The 22,868-nt window shown below is 45.6% G+C and overlaps 1 protein-coding gene across 3 annotated transcripts in view; it reads left to right on the top strand.

Moving 5' to 3' along the window:
* ASAP2 (ArfGAP with SH3 domain, ankyrin repeat and PH domain 2) overlaps positions 1 to 22,868 on the top strand; it is a 2,176,645-nt gene that overhangs the window by 1,936,601 nt on the left and 217,176 nt on the right. For 2 of the 3 annotated variants that reach the window (XM_069606005.1, XM_069606003.1), the window contains exon 26: positions 18,318 to 18,391. In XM_069606005.1, the coding sequence (XP_069462106.1) occupies positions 18,318 to 18,391 (74 nt within the window). The remainder of the gene's footprint in view (positions 1 to 18,317; positions 18,392 to 22,868) is intronic. The other variant, XM_069606004.1, reaches the window with a different exon arrangement.

Genomic DNA, 22,868 nt, shown 5'->3' with positions numbered 1-22,868 from the left:
TCCCAGTGTTCACCCTCCCGTCTGAGGTTTTGCCCCATTAAACCTTTGGAATACCCTGGGACCCATAAAGGAGGGACACAACAAATGTATATCATAGGGCAATGGGTTAGACACAGCTCGCAGACGCAAGCTTGAGGTTGAGGCATGATTATGTGTGGAGATGCACAAGGATTTCATTTCTTCTGGGTCCGTTTGACAGGCTATAGTGACGGAAACCTACTTTTTCACTCCACTATGCGGAAGTTGGGGGGAGAGGACACTGTTGCTGTAACTGATTTGGAAGAGCTTTCATTTTATCGAAGGAACCAACCTTCCTAAAAATAGGAGCCAAATGTAATGAAGATTTCTCTATATTTTTTAATGGGACCTCTGCAAATGCAGCAAGATCTATTTAATCTGCAAACTTTGAAGTACTCCTCTTGTAATACTGAATCTTGCATACATTGTCTTCCAAAGAATAAAACCACATTTACAAGCAAAGAAAATAGAACAATCTTTCATCAAATAATAGGAGGGTGGGGTGGTAGAGAAACTACAGCTATGTAAATGGCTTAAAATCCTATTCTGGTTTCCGGAAAATGTCAACTCTTTTGTTCTGCGTTGGTGCGCACGTATAATCTACCAAAGAAAAATGTTAACTCTTGCTCTACACACACCTTCACACACACCTACACACACACCTACACACACACACACACACGTTTTTGTGAGCATATCTTTTTTTTCCCAATACTCTTTTTATTGGCATTTATAGAAAACAGTGGCTACAGTATTCTCAATGTGTGAACAAAACATTATTTTACCCTTACCGATAAAGGATTATATTATAGACAGTCTAATGGCTGTGGGGGACAGAGATCAATAATTCAGCCTGTCCTGGGCAATTTTCAAAAGTTGGTCTCTTAAGTACGAGATCCAATGAGTGAATCTACAAATAATAATCACTCACTGTATAGATGTTTAAAATCTTAGGATACAGTAATTTATTTTCTGTTCATGTGAGACATATAGTGCGTAGATGAAACATAATAGAGACTTAAAATTTACATATAAGAATTGCTATTGACAAGAAAAAGAAAAAACAATTAACAATTGTGCAAGACAGAAATAACTTAATACACTATGCAACAAAAGCACAGTTAAGTATCAGTTCATAATTCATACACTATGCACCAAAAGCACAGTTATGTATCGATTCAAACAGTGCATTTTTCTATGTATAACAACTTAAAGTTGAACAGTAAATGTTCTAGGGTCATGGGATGAAAGATATTTTTGCCCTAGGTGGTTTCCTAACTTTAAGCGCTAGGGTGCAGGTTAGTAGTCCCCTTTTCTACCTAAAATGGTGAGTTGGTCGGGTTTCACAGGTCCCATACAAATGGATTTAAACAGTGCATTTTTCTGTGTATAACAACTTAAAGTTGAACAGTAAATGTTCTAGGGTCATGGAATGAATGATATTCTTGCCTTACAGTATTCTCAATGACATATAACCGCAGTGTCTCATTAACAATCAAACAAAAGAACTTAGCCTCCTCTGAGGCAACCGGGAGGGGGGGGACACCAGGAGGGGGTTCTGCAGACACAGATTGCAGTCACAAGGGCTATGTTCCAAGATGGCGGAGGGTTGGGGAGCAAGTGTTATCAGCTGAGGGGGGGGGGGACTAGTCGGTGTTCAGCAGCCAACGGAGGGACGTGGTTTTGTGAGCATATCTGTCTTTTTAAACCCACCATAACTTTATGGGTGTTTTGAAAACATGCCCAATGCTCCAACCACAATGATGCCAGGTCTATACTGCAATGATGATCCCTAATAAGGTTGAAACCAGATATGTAGTTGTCCTGAAAGCTTTGCAACATGTCTGTCTTGGATTGATCAAGCTATGTATGAAGTAGTACTGCCCTCTAAAACAAAGACGTTTTTCTGGAGAAGATGATCTGCATTTGGGCTAATTTGCATGCCCACAATGCCTTGCTGATGTGACTCGGAACTGGAGGTGAAATGTCAGTGATGCCTACTAGGTGGTATTTTGGAATGTGTGACTTTGTTCACATGGACTATTCTACATATATATATATTGTCTGTATCCCCTAACTAATATCAAATTACTGCCACCAAATACATTTTGCTTCAACATTAAATCTTCAATAATGTGTTAAGTAAAGCCTTGTCTATTTAATCAACATCAAAATATGAATGCTTTATCAACATCTTATTTTGTAGACTAGTTGCCAAGCTTCTAACGCAAATGATTATTTGCCATGAGACCCTTCTTATCTCCAACTCGCTTTGCTCCTTCACATTTCTCATAGACTATTTTCTGTTTATCTTTAAGATTACATTGCCTTGTTAAAAGTAAACTGTATTCAGTGTAGGTTTCTGTGACATAAAAGTATTGCTCCTTTGCTGAGATGAATCAACCCTTGTTGCACCAGATATGCTTGTACTGCTTGGGCGAGGACCACAACACCCAAGATTGTGGGTCATGTTAGTCCATGCATCTGAAAGCTGTTTGGGAACGTGCGGCGAAGATCTTCACATTCCTCCACAGGGTGAAGGGTGAAGTTCTGCGGTCTCAGTCGAGGTTGCGCAGCGCGGACCAACGCTCCAAAGATCGGGTGGCTCCATGTGAGGAGAAGGAGAAAAGCATCGGAAAAAGTCACGCTCCCTGTGTGCGTCCTCACCACCACTCTTCTTCCTCCCCAGAGAAAAAGAGCAACCACACAAGGGTTCCCCTGAGCAGCCGCCACAGGTGCCATTTTCAACCCAAAACTCCACGCCAGAGGAATGGAAGAGCCCCCCGCCTGGGGATGCTTGACATCTTCACCTGTGGGCAGGCAGCAGTGCCCTTGGCTTCGGCTGCCGCGTTGTTGGGTCCCACCACATCTTCCCTGACCGGCAGGGTGCACTCAGAAGACCACTCCTGCACGCCTAAGTGCTCGGGCCTCGTCCAGAAGGAAAGAAAGGTCTCAAAGCACGGCCAGGCCCTACCCTCGGGCGTCAAAGTTGCAATGGCGGCACTGATAGCCATTGTGAACTCTGTGGCTCTGCAGGAATGCATCCCACACCCCAGGGATCCCATTATGTCTATGATGTATGAAATATATGACGAGGAGAGTGACCAAATCCCTTTTGGGCTTGAACCCATTGGTTCTAGTGAGTCAAGAGACTTCCCTGAAGAAATATTTGGGGGGACATGCTAGACCTGGCAGCGGAACTGCAAGGAACCAGTGACCTAACGCTGCCCCGGAGTTGGACATTTTACCAGCTCCCACCCCAGAAAACCCTCAGGTCACCTTCCAGCGCCTGATGGCGCTACTCTGGGGCTCTCTGCTGCATACACGCCCATGTTTCAATATGAACTCTGTGACATCTGGATGATGCCCCAAAGAAGAAAACGCTCCTGCCCTTAAATGTGGCAGTGGAGGCCCTGGTATTCGAAGTGTGGGGGAAAACCTGCATCTGTTTCGGTAATGGACAGGGGCCTGGTGAGGAAGCACCATCCTGCTCCATTGGACCCAGCTATCCGTTCTGCCCACGTTTCACCTGAAAGCCTGGGGGGGTTCAAGCCACGACAACAAGGTTTGAAGACCTCTACCATTCCGTCCCTTTCACCGGACAGTGAGAGTGACGTGTGGGGCAAGAAGGTGTTTGCATCAAGCAGTCTAGCACTGCGGGCCGTGAACAACTCTGATGCCATGATAAAATTATCCTTTGGCCTCTGGTCGTCAGTAGCCAATGCAGCAGAGTAGGTTCCAGAGGGAGAGATGAGGGATGGGTTTCTGTTCTTGGTCTAGGACGGCAATCAGGCGGCACAACAGATGCTGCAATCTGGACTGTACACAGCAGACTGCGTGCGCAGGTCCATGGCCAGTAGTAAGGTGTTCAGGCGCCGTTCTTTGCTACGGAAGTCAGATTTTGCGGCCGATGTTCAGACGAGGCTGTTAGACATGACTTTTGACGGACAGAACCTTTTTTGGAGATAAGGCTGACAACGTCCTCCAAAGGTCCAGTCTAAGCCTTTAGGGCTTGCAGTCCAGTAGCCTTCCATTCAATCCTCTTCTTGGGGTAGGGATTTTCACCCCTTTCCCCAGAGGGGCTGTGGACAACCTGCTACGTGAAAGGCCCAGGGCAGGCACTTCACCAGAAGTAGAAGATGGGAAACTCAACAGAGAGGTGTTGCACCGACCGCTGTCCACTCCGCCCCGTGGGGCACCAAATCTCGGACGGGCTTCATCACTCATCACCGGTGAGAGGGAGACTTTCCTTGTCCAGCACGGAATGGTCAGAGACCATGTCCGATGCTTGTGGCATTACAGGTCATCCATCAGGGTTATTGTCTCCTGTTTCTCCAGCTTCCACCATACCATGATCTCTGGGTCCCCTCATCCTAGATGGATGAGGTCTGTCAGCTTCTGGCGAAAGCCGCGATCAAAATGGTTCAGCGCCAGAACGAGCAAAGTGGGGTGGGGGTGGTACTCCACCTATTTTCTAGTGTCAAAGAAGGACTGAGGCTTGTCCCCCATTCTGGATCTGCAGCTTTTGCGCAAGGACAAGTTTAAGATGGTTATTCTAGCCCAGATCCTTCAAGCCCTCGATCTGCAGGACTGGTTGGTTTTCCTGGATCTTCAGGATGCCTACTTCCATGTGCCAATTCATCTAAAGCACAGGAAGTAACTAAGGTTCGTAGTGGGTCAACAGCATTACCAGTTCAAGTTCTGCCGTTCATTATTTAGTCGGCACCCAAGCTGTGGTTACGGCTCACCTCAGGAGGGAAGGCCTCCATGTCTTTCACTACCTGGACGACTGGCTTTAGTGTTGTAGCATCCGCTCCGCACATGGACTCTTTTGCACGGTTTGGATACTCGCCTGGGCAGGGCTTGCCCGACCGATGATTGAATAGCGAAAATCTTTTGTATGCTCAATGTCCTCCAATTACAGGAGCATATCTGGGCTTTTACTTTTCTGCGCCTTCTGGGCCACATGGCCTCTTGCATCCTAGTAGTGCCAGAGGCAAGGCTGTCCATGAAATCGCCTTAGTAGCTTTTCAGTTGCCAGTGATTTCCAAGGCCACATGTCAGACCTTCTACAGGCCTCGAGCCAAGTGGGCCAAGATCACTTGTGGTCGGCCATCCTGGACAACTTGCTGAGAGGCGCCTTGTTTTTAGTCAACCTTGGCCCCAGGTGACGATGGTCACAGACTCATCTCTGTCTAGCTGTGGCACTCACCTGTCAAACCTGACAGTGAGCGGCCTGTAATTTCCTGCAGAGTCTCGGTTACACGTCAACTTGCTGGAGTTGAAGTCGATTAGCCTGGCCCTGGTCGCTTTCCTCCCCTCTGTGAAACGCCAGATTTTCTGATTGACGGGCAATACTGTGGCCATGCACTTCAACCAACTAGGTGGCGTGGGGTCCATGCTTCTGTGCAAAGATGCAACAAGACTGTGATTCTGGGCTTTGGAGAAGTGTCTCTCTCTGACGGAGGCTCATCTGGCCGGAGGCGAGACTGTCACAGCGGATGCCTTGAGCAGACAGACTTTGGCCTCCCACAAGTGGGAGCTCTGACAGGAATTTCTGGAGGAGATATTCTCTTTTTAGGGAGCTCCTCAAGTGGAGCTGTTCACTTCCAGTGCCAACAGGAAGTGCAAGTTGTTCTGCTCCAGGGAATTTCCTCGTCAGTGTACTTGGGGGACACACTGACAGGTGAGTGGGCTGCCGACCGCGTTTATGTGTTCCCGCCGATCCCGGTTATTCCACTGGTTCACAGGAGATTGCGCCTTTTCGGAATCATAATGATCCTGATTGCTCTAGTCTGAGCACAGGAAACCTGGTGTCTGGAGTTGCTGGACATGTCCATCTGCCTCCCTGGCACCTTCTGTGGAGAGTGGACTTGCTCTCCCTATCAGAGTGGCAGGTCCTCCATCCAAACCTCAGCAACCTAAATCTTCATGCTAGGTTACTGAGAGGCTGTGATAAAAGGAGTTGGACTTGTCGGACAACGTACTCGATGTGCTCCTTTCATCTAAGAGGCCTGCTACAAAATCCATTTATGCCTGTAGGTGATGTACATTTTCAATTTGGTGCTGGGAGAGGGACCTAGATCTGTTATCCTCTGGTGCCTGTGCTGGATTTCTACTTTCCTTGACCTAAGCGGGCCTGGAGATTGTCACTGTGAAGGGTTAGCTTGCTTCATTGTCTCTTTTTTTCAAGAGGTCCCCAGAACAGGGCTTGTTTATCACAGTCTCCACTGTTATGCAGTTCTTGAGGGGTTTGTGTAACCAGTTATCTCCCTGCCAGTTTGTTGTTCCGCGTGGGATTTGAATGTATTATTTCTTTTTATTGATATAGTTGTAAAACAAATACTTTTTTCAATAGGTTACAATTTATCAAATTAACAATACATTTTCGCATCATCAAATCTCATTATTTACAAAGCATCAAACATAAAATGGAATAAAATAGCATAAAAGATAACATTTAATCTAAAAACAGAAAAACACATCACTTCGGCTCTACATACTTTTCATAATTCACTTTCTTACAAGATTCAGGTCAAGTTCACAACCTATAAAAATGTTACCAAATTATTTATGATTTTCTGGAATTCATTAGTATCGCTTTTTACTGCCAATAAACTTCAGATATGTCAAATCATAAAACATCAACAATTTACTAAGTTTTCTATAATTTTCAGCCTTTGTTAAACCAGTTTTAGTGTTAGCTGAGATTTTTCATCTGTTTTATCATACGCACTTAATCATATAATCTGCTCAGACATTTCTTTATTTATATTCTCTCGTAGAACAACATTTTGGTTTCTTTACTTTACTTGTTTCTTTATGGTTTCTTTACTTGTATTTTTTTAACATTTCTTATGGGCGCACTGTTTGAGTCCCTACACTCTTGTTCTCTTTGATTTCTCACTTTTAAGAGGATTTTCCTGGTTGCCATCACTTCTGCGACAATGGTGAGTGAGCTGCAGGTGTTCTATTTTACCTCCCTATTTCTTTTTTCCAAAGCGAAACTGACATGGAGAGTGAGACCTTCCTTTCTGCTGAAGGTGGTCTTGGTTTTCCATCTCTCTCAGAAGATCCATCTTCCTGTATTTTTTCCTCAGACTCTCAGAGCTCATTCATCCAGAGGAGTGGCTGCCACCTCTGCCCTGCAGAGGGGAGTCCCTGTTTCGGACATTTGCTAGGCGGCGACGTGGGTATCACTGCATACGTTTGCTAAGCATTACTGCTTGGATTCACTTGCGAGCTAGGTTGCCCGTTTTGGTAGGGCAGTCCACCAGAGTGTTCTTGTTTAGGTGGTGTCCTTGCTTCCTCCCGCCTCCAAAGTTACGTACTGCTTTGGGAGCCTATCATCGATGAGGAATCCATGGCAGGAAAGAATACATCTTTACAACAAATTATTTAGCTCTGTGTAATGTTCTTTCTGATAGATGTTCCTGCCATGAGTTCCTCATTGACCTCCCTAACTTCCCCTCTTGTGGGAAGCTAGTACCACATCTGTTCTTCAGTCCCTCGGCTTCAGGGTGCTAGGAAAAAAAACGTGGAACTGAGGTCATGGGGCTCCAAGCTGCTGTATGTGCTGGTCCTGACGTCACATCCGGCTCGGGGTGTATAGACGCGTGGGATGGAACAGACACACAGCTGCACTACACCCCCTGACGTCGGAAAGGCTTCCGGAGAACAGCTGCACTGGGATAAGGATAATCATAGATGAGGAATCTGTGGCAGGAACATCCATCAGAAAGAACATTACTGAGAGGTAAGTTATTTGTTCTTTATTCAAAATGAAACTTTTAAAAGTGCATTTCCCAAGTTGTGGGCTACAAGTCTATACTATCTCCCTCTGCTTTTCTCCCAGAGTATGTTTTGCCTGCAGGGGGAGTCATGCGCACTGGGTTCGATGGTCATTGAGTCGTCTTTATGACAGGATAGGACATCGACACGGGTACAAATAGCTTGCTGGGCGCCCCGTGACCTCAGTTCCTTTTTTTCCCCTTGCCCAGCACGTTATTCGGGAACTTCGCCTCATAGAAATTCTCTGATGCATTGTTCAAAAATTCCTTCTCACCGGTTTCAAAAAGTGCCAGGATTGCGGCGCAAAAATGTTGCTCACCGATCCTCAGTTTGTCTGTGGTGTCTCGGTACCAACCACATTGTGGCGGATTGAGGCTTGTGTATAGTTATGACGCCTAAAGGCTTAAAGGAGAGATCCTCCAAATTGGCCCTAGGTCATACTTCTTCGAAGTTTCCAAGTACAACCCCTTCGAAGCACAGCCATATGAAAAAAGCTCCACAGCTGATAAATCGTCCAAGAAAGATAAAAAAACAGTAAAAAAAAAAACACTCTTAAGAGATCTCTCGATGAGCGACTCCCATTATTGAAGGAGAAAGCATTCATCCACAGACTCCTCTCCAGAAAGGCAGTGAAGTGGGAAGAATTTAGCATCAAAATTATGCAGGTCTTTGAGAAAGCGGGTTCGCCCGTTATCTCTCACTCGAGGAAAAAGACCAATGATCTCACCGTACCCGACAAGGACTCGGTTCACCAACCACCTTGTGTGCCAAAGAGCCAGAGATCGGTGAAATCCTCAATACGAGGACTGCCGGCTCCATCATCAGCGGCTGATGTGTTCTTCGTTCCATCGGCTCCATCTGCGTTGTGAGCAACGCATTCATCAATGACAGTCGAAGATCCCTCGAGGAGATTGGCTCCAAAGACTAGCAGGATTTTATGTACCTCTTTTCAGGACATTTTCAATGAGGTTGAAGACTCGGTTGCCTTTGGGTTTGAGCCTATGGGTCTTCCGAGACATCCTGAGAAGTTTCAGGAAGAGGAAAAAAGAGCATATGATTTAGCCTCTGCCCTGCACGATGCAAGTGGTTTGGACATACCTGGTGCGGTAGAATTCCCAAAAGGAGATCCTCAAGCCCACTCTAATGTGGCATACAGGAAAATGTATTGCGGGTTGGAAGGAGGAGATGGACACAAGGAAGACACGTTATGTTATTTTCAATGAAAATATATGCTAAAGGCTTACCTTTGCCTGCTACTAAAGGGATTACCCTACCTATGTAAATGAGCTAACGGTGCTCATATACTGTCAGTAAGTCGAGAAGTAAAAGTGCTCAGTCCTAAACCTAATTCTATCTGACCCTACCACTAATAAAAATACCTCAAAATTAGGCCAAAAGAATGCTTCTCTTCTCCTGGTCGCATTTTCTCCTGGTGGTGTTCTTCTCATGGTGTTCTTCTTCAAAGGCTTCCTCTTTGAATCTGTATCTTAGTTGCTGGTTTCGTGAATGCACAAATGTCTTTATTTTCAGAATATGGTTTTCCCAAAGTTATCTGCATTGGTAAATTATTGACATCCCATTTATGAGCTCTTGTAGCTCTTCCCATGGACGTCTCAGTTTTGTAATCTTTAGTATCTGCTTTACGCAAATGTTCCTTGGGATACACTCCCACAATTTTCCTTTTGATTATACAATTTTTTTCTTCTCAGATTTCAATCTGTCGTAGTTTTTGTAGGGTCCTATTCCAATTATGAATTCCCCTCTCCTGGGTTCTTCGTACAGTATTGTCCCTTTTCGGCCTGGCTCCCTTGACAGGCTTATTCCTTCTAGTCTTAGTCTCTGGAGGATTCCCCCTTGCTCCTAGAGTGTTTATTTCCACTTTTTGTTTATTTTCCAACCATTGCTGTTTGTCACACTCTGTATTGCATTTACATTTCTCCAGTATCCATTAGGTGCTTGATTTTCAAATGTGGTACTTGAAGAGTCTTCTCCCCTTTCCAGTACGTTGCACCGGTGGCCTCCTGACTCTCCCATTTTCCCTGGTACCTCTTTTGTTGTAGGCGAACGCTGCAAGACTCGGCCTGCCATCGGCTAGTCGGTTTCTCATCTGTAATGTTTGACATATTGCTTTGCTGTAGCCGGACCTCTCGGAGTTCGACCCTCTATCGGGTACTCTGTTTCTCTGGGGCACTGCTCTGTGCCTATAGTGAAACCTCTCTGGGTTCCAGTTCACTCTTGGGTACTTTATTACTCTGTTGCCAATGGCCGTCCACAGAAGTAGCCAGCAGAGAGCAGGCAACACGGCAAACTCCTGCCTTTGTGGCATTGTTGTTTGGGCGATTCGCCCTCCACGTTGCTCTTGTTGTCATGCCACCACTGTGCATGAGTTTCAGGCTTCCGTGCGTGCAGCAGTTCTCATATTGCCTGAGTTTGGTCACCGACGTCTCCCTCTCGTACTCCCAGACTCTCCAGATGTCACAAGTCTTACAGATTTCTTCTGCGCCGCTTTCCTGAGGCGTAATAAGGAAGGTATGCTTCCCCTGCGCATCATACTCGCTTCTCTTCCAAGGATCACTCATCCCAATACATCTCACTTTAAAGAGACATCTCCTTTTCTGGATATGGCTGTTTTGTTCAAAGCTTATCGTTTGTCAAATATATGCAGTACAGATGAGTATGCTTATTAGGTGGTCCCATTTTGTCACAGGGTATTTGGTCCAGGGAGTTCCTCTTCGGAACGGGAAACAGGAGTCCTTGTCCCCTGAGAGGGAGTCTCCCATTGAGGTCCCATTTTCCCAAACCCCTATGTGAGGGTCTTGTGGAGCGGGCTCACCTTCCTTCCCTCAAAGGGGGTGGCTCCCCCTTGGGGTGAAAAGGAGTAAATACTCTCTATTTGTCGCAGATGGCAAAGGTAACTTATGCCTTAGGTTGGGGACCCTCAGCCGGTGACATAACGGAATGTGACTTGACAAACATCTTAGACAAGGGCACAACCGTTGAACCTGTCATTCCCTTGCATTCCCAGCTTTGCTATGTATCTGTATTGTTGTATACCACTGTAAAGTGCTCTGTTGCTTCTCGAAGCTAGGTCAGCGCGCAATAAATACATAATGCCATCAAAAATCTGCTCATGGAGCTATGGAAGTCTTCCTACTCGGGCCAGCAGTCCACAAGGACTTTACCAACAAATACAGACCAGCCATGTCTGATCCAGAATTGCTTATCAGACATCCAGTTCATGATAGTCTAGTAGTACAGGCTGCGACTGTGGATAACAAGGCTAGCGTCTATCCATCTTTACCTCCTGACAGGGATGACGAGCGTTATGATGCTTTAGCAAAAAAGGTTTTTGGCACTGAAGGCGGTTAATGCTTAATGTGCATTTTCTAAATATACACACACCTTATGGTCTCCTGAGGGGGGAAAAGTGGAAAGGCTACCTTAAGATGGAAAGGAAGCCATGAGCCAATCCTTTCAGTTAGGGCTCGACACAGCCGACTGTGTTGGGAGATCTATGGCGTCGAGTTCCGTCATGCTAAGATTCGCCTTGTCCAGAAAATCAGGGTTTGCGCAAGAGGTCCAAGCAAAGGTGTTTGACATGCCTTTTGAGGGTTCACACATTTTTGGCCAAAAGGCAGATGACAGCCTTGGAAAATTACAGGCTGCAACAACGTCTTTAAGGGGCGGCAATAGGGCAACCAGCCCTCAACCCAATGGAAGGGCAAGCCATTTTGTTTATTTATGGACAGAAAGGGAAACAACCCACCAGGCTCAGACACCCCTCTCGACCTTCCAGAGGGAGGGGAGGTAAGACAGACTGCTTCCACGTCTGTCCCCTCCAGCGTGACTTCTGCTCCAAAACCTCTTTAAAGAGTTCTGCCATGTGTCACAGGTAGGGAGGGCCTGTCACAACATTTGCAAGAATGGTGCACCATTACTTCAGACGCTTAAGCACTTCAGGTAGTCCCCCAAGGCTACTGCCTCCCTTTTTAAAGTGCTCTCCAGAGTGCCCCCCTTTGGCCAGACCACCACTTGTTCCGGACCCACTGCTCCTGCAAGAGGTCTCCTCTCTTTAGGAAGGATGCCATAGAGTTGGTACCTGTACAGGAAATCAACAGGGCATGGTACTCCCACTACTTTTTGGTCCCAACGAAAGAACGTAGGTCTGCAACCCAACTTGGACCAAAGGCGCTTGAACAAGTTCCTCAGTAAGGACATGTTCCAGAGGTTAACATTCTAGCAGATCCTCCAGGCCCTAGAAATTCAGGATTGGTGGGTGTCACTCAACCTACAGGATGCTTACTTCCATGTGCCGATCCATCCAAAGCACAGGAAGCACACGAGATTTGGAATAGGCAACACCCGCTATCAGCTTCGAGTTTGGCCTTTCGGGCTTACCTCCACCCCGTGGGTCTTCACCGAGCTGTTGGCGGTAGTGGCAGCCACTCTCAGGAAAAGAGGAATTCATGTGTTTCCTTACCTGGATGATTGGTTAATAAGGGCGCAATCCCCGGATCAATCCCTAGATCATCTCAGTCGCACCTGCCATCTCCCTCAAGACTGAGCTGCTTCCTCAATTTAAAGAAATCTCAGCTGACACTTTCTCAAACGCTCCACTTCACTGGAGCGGTCCTGTATTCTCCCTCGGGCAAGACTTTCCCTCCTGAGGAGAGGACTATGACATCCTACAGATGATCACCAAATTCCAGAACACCCAATATCTGCAAGCAATAGACTTCCTACGGTTTATGGGCCTAATGGCATCCTGCATCTTCCTGGTGCCAGAGGCCCAATTGAGAATGAGATTGCTTCAATTGGCTCTCAGATCTCAATGGTCAGTGTTCCCTGGTAGTATGACGGACTTGATTCAAGTTCTGAGCAGTCGCTCAGGATCCCCTGTGGTGGACTTGCACAGAGTAACGCAATGGTGGGAGAACAGTTTTGACAACCATGGCCAGAGGCGATCATAGTGACTGACACATCTCTGAAAGGCTGGGGCGCTCACCAGAACAAGCTGACGTTGAGGGGGTTGTGGTCCCTGGCGGAGGCATAAATTCTCATAAACCTATTGCATTTAAGGGCGATCAGACTGGCACTGATGGCCTTCTTGCCCTGCATACTTGGGAAATGTGTTCTGATCAACACAGTGGCCATGCACTACATCGGCAAAAGAGGTGGTGTAGGATTACTCTCCCTGTGCAGGGAGGTGATGCAGCTCTGGTTCTGGGCGTTACAGAACAAGAGTTGCCTGTCGCCAATCCACCTCGCCGGGAAGGAGAATAAGACGGACGCCCTGAGCAGACAGTAGTACTGGTGTATAGTCTCCAAGCAGCTAGCAGTTGCTGGAGCTCTCAGTATTGGCCCTACTCACCTTGGCCCTTGTCCAACGCCAAGTACAGCAGTAAAAAGCTTGGGGTTGAGGCTTTTCTCTAGTGGCTCTCGTGAAGCCCAGATCTCGAGAGTCCTGTCCGTATTGCTGGTTCTGGCAAACTTCAAGTCCTGAGTAAAATCCTGCCATTTTTGCCACCTGATGGCCGGACCAAGATAGTCACCTCAACAATAATGTGATCTCTGGATTACTGCGACGTGATATATCTGGGGCAACCATAATACCAGATACAATGGCTGCAAGTACTTCAGAATTCAGCAGCCAGACTGGCTCTGAATGCTCTGCGACTTACCCCTTCTGCCACTCTACTGCACCAACTTCACTGACTCCCGGTGGCAGCTCGTATAAGGTTCAAGATTCTTTGTGTCACTCATCAGGCTCTCTGTGATGCTGGTGCTTGCTATCTTAAAAGTAAGATTAAGCGCTACCATCCATCTCGAAAGTTGCACTCTTCCTCTCTGACACTCCTTACAGTGCCTAGCCATCAGCGAGCCAGGTCAGGAGGGCGCTCCTTCTCAGTATTAGCCCCTACTCTATGGAACAGGCTCCCACTGGCCATAAGTGTTATTGAGGAGTATCTTCCCTTTCGTAAGGCACTAAAAAACCTATCTCTTTTAATCAGTCTGCTCTTTTACATTTCTAAGCCCCCCGCCCCCTCACTAAAACCTGCCTGTGCTCAGCGCCTAGCCGCCTTCTGGCCTTAGTTGTGCTTTATACATTTTTTTTAATGTTATTATTATCTTCCCCCTTTGGAGAACCCCCCAGGTGGATCTGTTTGCATCCAGAGCGAACAGAAACTGCAAACTCTTGTGCTCCAGGGAATTTCCTGCAAGAGGAGCATTGGGGGACACATTGGTGGTGGACTGGTACTTCAAATCCTGAATGTGTTCCCACCGATTCCCGTCATGCCTAGTTTTCAGGGTGTTGAAGAGGTACAGAGCCACCATGATCCTGATTGCCCTGGATTAGGCCAGGAGGACATGGTACCCAGACCTTTCTGGACATGGCCATCTGTCCTCCACATCATCTTCCCCTCCTCTTTCAGGAGGAGGGGCTGGTTATTCACCCGGATGTTCACACGCTATACCTGCTCGCTTGGCTTCCGAAAGGCTAAGGTACAGGGACTGGGACCTTCCTGAAGATGTGATGGAGGTGTTGTTTTATTGCCAGAAGACCAGCAACTAAGGCTCTATACCGCTGCGGTTGGAAGAAATCCCTTTTTATGTGACACCTCAAGGGTGTTGTCTTTTCTTCTTCATTTGGCAAGACAGGGCCTTCAGGTCGCCACCATCAAGGGCTTTTTAGTGGTGATCTCGATCTTTAAGTGTATTCCACAGCAATGGTCATACTTCTCGATTCCCTTAGCGGTGCAGTTTTTAAAAGACCTGACCTAACACCTTCCATCCGACACCATTTGTGTTACCAGCATAGGACTTAACTTGCTGGTAACTTTTCTCATGGCTCACCCTTTTGAGCCATTAGGTTTGTGTCCTCTGAGGCTATCTTGGAAGAAGGCACACTTCGCTAGGGGTGTGGCAGCTACCTCTACTCTCCAAAGAGGGGGGAAGAGGGATACCTGTAAAGGATATCTGTCAGGCTGTGACGTGGTCCTCCATACCAGGCTCGGACTGGCCCACAGGGCAATGCCAGAACCAAAAAACGGAAAATGATAGTGTGGGCCCGTTTTTTTGTTCAAAGTGGCCCACAGTGTGATAAGTTGCTTCACCATGCAGCTAGTAGCTTTGACCATTGTTACTGAATGAATATTCTTTAAAATGCACAATTTGCATCCAATTTTATCAAAAACCTCCCCCTTGGGTACTACTCAAACAGTAATTCACAAAATGAATGAATTGCCATTTGCAACTGTGGGCAACTTTTTCATTGGTGACTGGGATAATTTATGCTCCATACACATGTTTCGCAAAACACTACTGCCAGGACACAGTATCCCCAAATGAGTCTTGTTTTGGCAGAGCTGTCCAACAAATGGTGACATAATCGCTGTGCAGGTTGCTCCCTCCCTCCTCCGTAATGGTCTTATTGCTATGGGAGTCCATCTAAATTGAGGAATCCGTGGGAGGACATAATCCATTAGAAGAACAAATTACTTACCCGCTGGTAATTTCTTTTTCTACTGGTTGTTCCTCCCACTAATTCCTCATCGCCCTTCCAGCCTACTCCATGGTTAAGGAGCTCCCTAACTCGATTATACAATGACTCTCCTTTAACGCTTAAACAGTTACTATTCTCTCTAATCCCTAATGCGGCTGTGCAAGGCGAAAAAATAACTGATGTCATGGGGTGCAGAGCGTGCTTTTTGTACCTGCATCAACGTCACATCTGGTCACCAAGACGAGTCAATGACCATACACGCCAGTGTGCACAATGCCCCCTGCTGGAGAATAAATATCTAAAATGAAGAATCCATGGGAGGAACATACAGTACAAAACATTGGGGTGAGTCATTTTGTTTTTCTGTGCTTGTATACCCAATTCTAATTTTGTGGTGCCTTGAATAATCCCTTGAATAATGCTTCTATCCTATGCAGCTAGCACATTGTCACACTATCCTGTCATTTGCTGAATGCTTTGCTTTTGAGAATCTTTTTGTAACATTTATTTATCAATTTTATGGTCCTGCAATGCTGACTTACGCAGTTCCGACTTCTTCGTTTTTCTTTTCTTTTTAACGGCTACTTTTTGTCTTTTGCTCATCAAAGTTTAGCATCTTTCCATAGCATGCTGATCGCGGATGGGGGAATCTGTCCACTTCCTCACCTACCGATTCACACTCCCAATCTTCTCCTTTACAGCCAAGTACCCCCCTGCCTTAAACCTTGCATTGGCTATAACTCTTCCCTCAAACAAACTCAACATGCCACTGGAGCAGCTATTCAGTGCAAAAATTGCACCTGCAACTGGCTAAGAGCCACGGGTAGGCCAGATGGGGACACATCTTCTCCCTGCACTACCCGCATCACACTCATGGACTCTACATTTAATGAGTGGTCCTACTGTGTGAAACCTGCTTACAGCTCTAATTTGTATCTGAGCTGTAATGGTTTGGTTGCTCAATTACTTTCACTCACTGAAGGCTGTGCACAGTAATGCACAAGAAACTGTGCTTACATTGTTGCATATATCCAATTTATTCAAGTCACACACAGTTAATGATACTTATTTAAAGAATGCTAAAAAGTCTTACATCCTCTCCTCAATGTCCCGATCTGTGCCGTCGAGAGCTGCAACTCTGTTGTGCTGCGTCAGTGCAGAACCGCTGCATTGAGGGGCCTGGCAACATTTCACAGCTCCAAGCTGATCTCCAGCGCATTGACAGAGGTGTAGTCATTTGTACCACCAGGTGCTGGATAACATGTCATCAGCTGCAAAACTTCTACCACCTCCCGTCTGTGTGAATGTTCAAGCCTTCTACAATGATATCATAACACATTTTAGCTGGAAAAATCCAACACAAAACCATACATTCCTATCGGTCAAGGCCCTGCTTTTCCTCTTGAATGAGCAGTCTAACATAGAATGGAAAATCCCAGTCTCACTGGCAGAGCACATTATATGCATTCACGGTCTATTAACTTTTACTTTCCAGCTGTCGTCTGCAAGCTACAAAAGACCAAAATATATGCATGTCCATCACACATGCATATTTTCATTGGCTAAGTCTAGAGTCTGCAACCTTTTGCTCACCGGGTATTTTGTACTACAGTCGTTTAGCCCCTGCCAGCATTGCCAATGGTGAAAGATAATGAGAGTCGAGTCTGAAACATCTGCAGAGCCGCAGGTTGCAGACCCCTTGTCTAAATGAAGCCCATTCTTGTAGGTTGTGCCACCTGCGTAATCTATATTTTCAATCATTTTTCTCACAACTGAAAGCTCTTCAGCCTTAAAGACTGTAAATGTGTTTTTATTTGCTGAAACAAGTCTCTGCAATCAGCACCTGGAAATGTCACCAAGATCTTCAGTGCAACCCACAAATTTTGTAACAATTGTATAGAGATACGTTACAACAAAGAAAGCATTTTCACTATCCAAAGGTGGTGACATTGTTAATGTGCCTCTATGGCGTAGTAAACCATGAGTGAGTTTTTTTGAGTCTCATACAATGTAGACTAAATTAATTCTAGGGGCTCCCAGTTTTGGCAATTAAGTTACAGTAACATGAAATGTGCCATAATCTCACACAGGGGTTAAGTGGTAATGCCAGGATTTGAGTTCTTTCTGCAAGTTAGGCAGTTGACCACACATCTTACTAGCTTTGCTTGGTATAAATATATCTTAATGTTTTGAATTTCATAACTTGAAACGGTTTTCTCTTTTACAACACAAACATAAACCAAACTGACTATATATACATATATATATACATCATATATTTACATCATTTCAGCAACACTTTAAGCAAAAACAGTATGACTGTATCTTTATTTTCCCTACTCATAATGGAAGCATACCAAGTGCCATCATGCAAAGTAAATAGTGCCTAAAGAAATCTCTTGGAAATTGCCAATGTTTTTAATACGTAGACGGACAATGAAAGAACATTTCTGATAAGGTCCCCCTGTTTTTGCACTAATAGGTCTGTACTTGTTTCACACAGCATGCAACTTGTGCACTTTTCTCTGTTCGCATCTCCTAACATTCACTCTGAAGGAGACATCACACATACAATAGCCAGTCTCAATTACCCACTTGCTGCTTTGTCTGCAGACATCCGCCACTAATTGCTTTCAATGCCCTGCTAAGACAAGACAAGTAAAATAAAATCCCAGTGTGAGATCCTGTACAGCCTGTTTCTTTCTTTTTGCTTGGATTGCAACACCTAAACCAAGACAAACCGGTGCAGAGTTCTTGAAGTCAGATCTCAGAGGTCCGTCTGAGTGCTGGAAATGGCCCTTGACCATCTATCCATAATTGAAAGACTGACAATTTTGTTATTTGCATGTATGATTTTAAGCAGTTTCGGAAATGTCTGAATCCGTTTGCAGCTGTAGTTTTGGCCATGTAGGGGTTTTATCATCTTTTATTCCTATCGTTGACCATAACATTGAATCTAATCTTACCTTTTTAGGTAGTCTTATAATTTCCTTTCCTCCATTAGCAGGAGACTCGTCCGATGCAAAGTCAAACACTCCAATCCAGCCACCAGCCCCAATGCCAAGGAAATCACAGATGGTAAGTTATAAAACATGCTTCGGGGGAGGTGTTTTTTAGTGAATGCTGTAACGGAAGTTTGCTAAGATTATTAAATTGTAACTTCAGAAAAAACGCATACTTTGAGCAAGTTTAACATTGACTAACATTACCAAAGACTACTGCTAAAGATTTGAATGTTTGAAGTGTTATCAAAAGTCACTGTTGGATTATTCGTGGCCAGCCAGAACAATGATTTAGCATATGTTTTGGGAGACTTTGACAAGTATATTTCTGAATTAATTTCCAATAGATGATCAAAAGTCAGATTTGCACCTGTTTCCATAGGAGTATTACAACGAATAATGGGTCTAGGTCCCAATGGGTTGAAGTTTACTTTGCATTTGTCACCCTTGTTGACAATCTCTGCAAAGTGGCCCAGGATTAGATGGCCATGAAATTTGATCTATCTGCCCACAAATAATGGGTTTTTAGGTTGAGCCACATTGGTTGGGGAGTAATTCTTGCATTGCCTGTACCAAATCTGATATTTAGTTATATTGAGGCCTTGTTGGCCCTTGGGTATCTTTATCCAGTCCTCGTATGTAGTTGAGAAAAAAAAAAGTATATATGTGCTGACTATGTGCTTACCCAGAAACAGAGATTGCATGACGTAACATTACCCCCAGTTTTGAAAATATTTGAAACTAGTAAACTGTATTGGTCCTGAAGAATGCAGTGATAATGCGAAGACAAACCGCTGAAACCCGTCGACCTTGGATTTTATGGAGTGAACCCATGGGATATTATTCACTTGGTAGGATAACCTGGCTCACTCAATAATGTGTTTTTAATATTTCTAATTCTTTGGTATTTTAATATAACCGATGAAGGGGCGTAATAAAAGTTAATTAACTGTTTGAACCCTGCAGCATATGCAGTGTTTTTTAATGGTATTACAAGTCATGATGGCTGTGGTCTTATGCATATGCAAAGAATTATTGATGTAAACATACCTGGAAGTTCTATGAGAACACATTTTAACCAATAGGGTATGGTCAGCTTCTGTGCTCTGTCCCCTTTCTTAGATAGGCGACCCACCACCTCTTTCTAGGGAAATGTTATACAGGCAGGATGAATTAGTCATTCTGTAGGGAACTGACAGGCTTTGAAACTATGAAAAAATAAATATGGTTCTTCTATTTCTGTGGTATATAAATATGAGCATTTGGGAGAAGCTGTTTGCTCATTGAGACTGCCTCACTAGGCGTGTGTGGGTAGTTTTTGTTAATGCACCCTAAAATCGGTTTTAGTGATTTGGGGTGTGCTGCAGCCTTTTCAATTTTCATATGCGGGCATTCATGTGGTACTGCAATCCACCAAACCAGTTGCATAATGTGCCTGTGCAGCGAGATAATCTAAATATAAATCTGGAACCCCCCAGGACCCCTCAATTCATACGGTTGCATACAAGTATTCAGTGATATTCGAGGTTGCCTATTGACCCAAATCAACCTGGCTAGGAGTGTGTTGACACTTTTCCAGTAGGCCTTGGGAGGAACAATCTGAACTGTGTGTGTGCTGCTTAGATCACATGCTATGCATATGCCGACATCTAGTGGTAACCGCGGAGTATTACATTTTTTGTTTTCGAAACACGAAAAGGGACGTCGACAGGGTGTGCAGTAATGCTATCACTAGTGTGACGTCTCCTGTACCCATGGTCCTTCACGCATCAAGGTCCCTCAGATTGTTTTTGTCCAGCATCATAGTCTGACGCAAGTTGCAGAGTTCCTTGTTGTGGCTAACGCCATTACTTACACGAAGTTTAAAATTGAGACTTTCTTCCTATCCTTTCGAAGGCCGTACACCGCAAGATCTCTGGTGACGGCTCTCGAGAACAAAACTGTCAACAACGACTCACCCGTCTCAACAAACCTTGTCTGTGGCCTATCAAGGCCCCAACAGGCCTTGGCCCTGCACCTTATGTAGGGTGGGGAGAGGTCATAATTGATCTCATTTAGAGAATGCCTATTTCCCTATTCGTCCCTTTAAATCGCCGAGCTATAATTTTTCCATACTATGGAAAACATACCATTTAAATGGTGTCCTTTCTGTAAAAGGAAGTTTCCCTGGAAGGATTCATACATGGTGTGTTAATCTCTTCCTTCCTAGGGACCATTCCGAAAAACAGTGCAAATCCTGAAAACTGTTTCGGCCCGAGACACTAAGGGACCGGAAGACTAAACATTGGTCCAACCACGGCATGCAGGCCGAGGCCGCCATGGACTTTGAGGGAGCCTCCAGCGATGGCAGTATTGGTGTCCTAAGTGACGCTGAGGGTGATGTGGACCCAACTGATTCCCGCGAGTGAGCCCCCGACTCCAACAGGCAGGCCGGCGGTTCTGCTATGGAGACGACACCTGGCGGCTCCAGCACCCACAATGAACGCCACACTAAACATCCCCCCCATGGCCGACGGCCGACTGCGTTGGCGACTGATGAGCCACACGCGATGTCGAAGGGAAGGTCCGAAAAATTCCTGTCCTTTACAGGGCCCTAAAACAGATGCTAAAGTCCGTTTCCGACACCGTAAGAAAATCAGACAAGTCCTAGGGTACCGGCGACCGTGTGTCGAAAGACGCGCCGACAGCCCTTGCTAATAATGAAAAGATGAGAGAACTCTTAAAAACACATCTCTGACACTCTCCTCAAATCCAAGATGTTGAAAAACTCCAAATCTTCGACACCCCTATCCTCAAAATCACTGGTTACAAGGGATAAAGAACACTCTGCCCCTAGTGACACCCTCTCAGGGGCAATGCACCACAAACAGCCCCCTGCACCAGAGTCTTTGCCTACCCCTGTTCTCAGTGTTACCAAGCTCCACTCAATGAACCCCAGAACTGTTTGATAGAGTAATGAGAAGAATGTCTAGTATTGTTAACTTTTTTTGATCAACACCCTGATCAACTTTCCTGCCTGACGCCAAAAGACCACGCCAAGACTTGACACAGCCTAGTACCTCTACCTATTACAACATATCTGACGACCTATACTATTTTGACCCTACAGGTCCGCAGGACCCTGGGGACATAGATGATACAGACCAATATTATGATGATGATGATGTATACATTATCCAATCTCCCGACCATATTGACCAACCTGAAGCCGATTCCCCTGTGGATAACCAGCTGCAGTATAATCTTCTCATAAAAGCTGAAGGACATTTTAAAATAGATACCCAGGAGGCTCAAGTCGACAAAGACTTTGTAGTGAATATCCTTGGGGAGTAGAGATCTGCAGCACAGTCCAACCCACTGCTCCAATCTATCCAAAGGCACATTAAGCCTTCTTTGCTTACCCCCACCCTGAAAAGGGCAGTCAACCCTCGCATTGAGAAGATGTTTAGACCAGCCCCGTCAGACCCATTATATATCAGGGTGCAGCTAAAGCCTGACTCTCCTTGTGGTGACCACCACAAGGAAAAGAGCGGGCACAGCTTTAGCCTCTGCCGAAGCCCCTCTGGGCAGGAAAGTAGCTTCCTCGGCTGCTTACCAAGTAAAGATAGCCAACAACACTATGCTCTTAGCGAGTTATAATTTGCCACAAGTGGGACGAGATCTCACAACAAATACACTCTGCCCTGGAGCCCCTAAAAGCACAGATTTTTAAAAACAGTAGCTGAAGGTAAACAGGTGGCAAGCTGCATCTTGAAAAATAATCTGGACGCAGAAGATAATGCAGGCTGGATAGTAGCTCAGGGTACCTTCATTAAACGCTATGCATGGCTACGTCAATCAGGTTTCAAGCAGGAAACACAAGCCACCTTTTTTAAAACTGCCAATTGAGCCCAGCGCCTTATTTGGAAAAGTGGTTGAGGACACACTGAAAAGTGCTAAAGAGGAGTATGACCCCCTCAAATCCCTGGGGCAGATCACAAACAAACCCTTCTTGCAGAGAGGACAAAACTCCCAGCGGTCCTCCAACTACAACCAGGGTGGGCAGACTTCATCTTGGGTCTCCATGCAGGGGCAATCCGCCCAACAAAGGTTTCAAAAGGGCCACAGAAGGTCGAGAAATACTGAGATCCTCATCCTACAGGGCCTCCACCCCACCAAAGCAATGACCACCCGCTCCAGGTCCCCTCCCATGCCTCCAGTAGGAGGTCGCATTTCTCATTTTACCTACGCATGGGAGGGAATCACGTCAGACAAGTGGGTACTTTGCACCGTGGCGGGAGGCTATTGTATAGAACAAACACCACCCGACAAGACAAAGGCAAACGACGCAGGAGGAACAGCGCATTATGCTGGAAGAAGTCAAAGCACTGCTACTAAAGGATGCCATAGAAATCATCCCGGCAAACCAGGTAAACAAGGGTATCTATTCAATGTACTTCCTTGTGCCAACGAAAGACCTTACAATGCACACTGTCCTAGACCAGCAGCACCCTGCAAACACATATGTCAAGCCTCAGAAATGTTGCATGACTATGCTACAAAAAGTAATCCCA

The sequence above is a fragment of the Ambystoma mexicanum genome, chromosome 4p, assembly GCF_040938575.1.
Source record: "Ambystoma mexicanum isolate Mex_15411 chromosome 4p, UKY_AmexF1_1, whole genome shotgun sequence".
In the NCBI taxonomy this organism is placed as follows: Eukaryota; Metazoa; Chordata; class Amphibia; order Caudata; family Ambystomatidae; genus Ambystoma; species Ambystoma mexicanum.
This window is presented reverse-complemented; position numbering and strand designations above follow the sequence as displayed.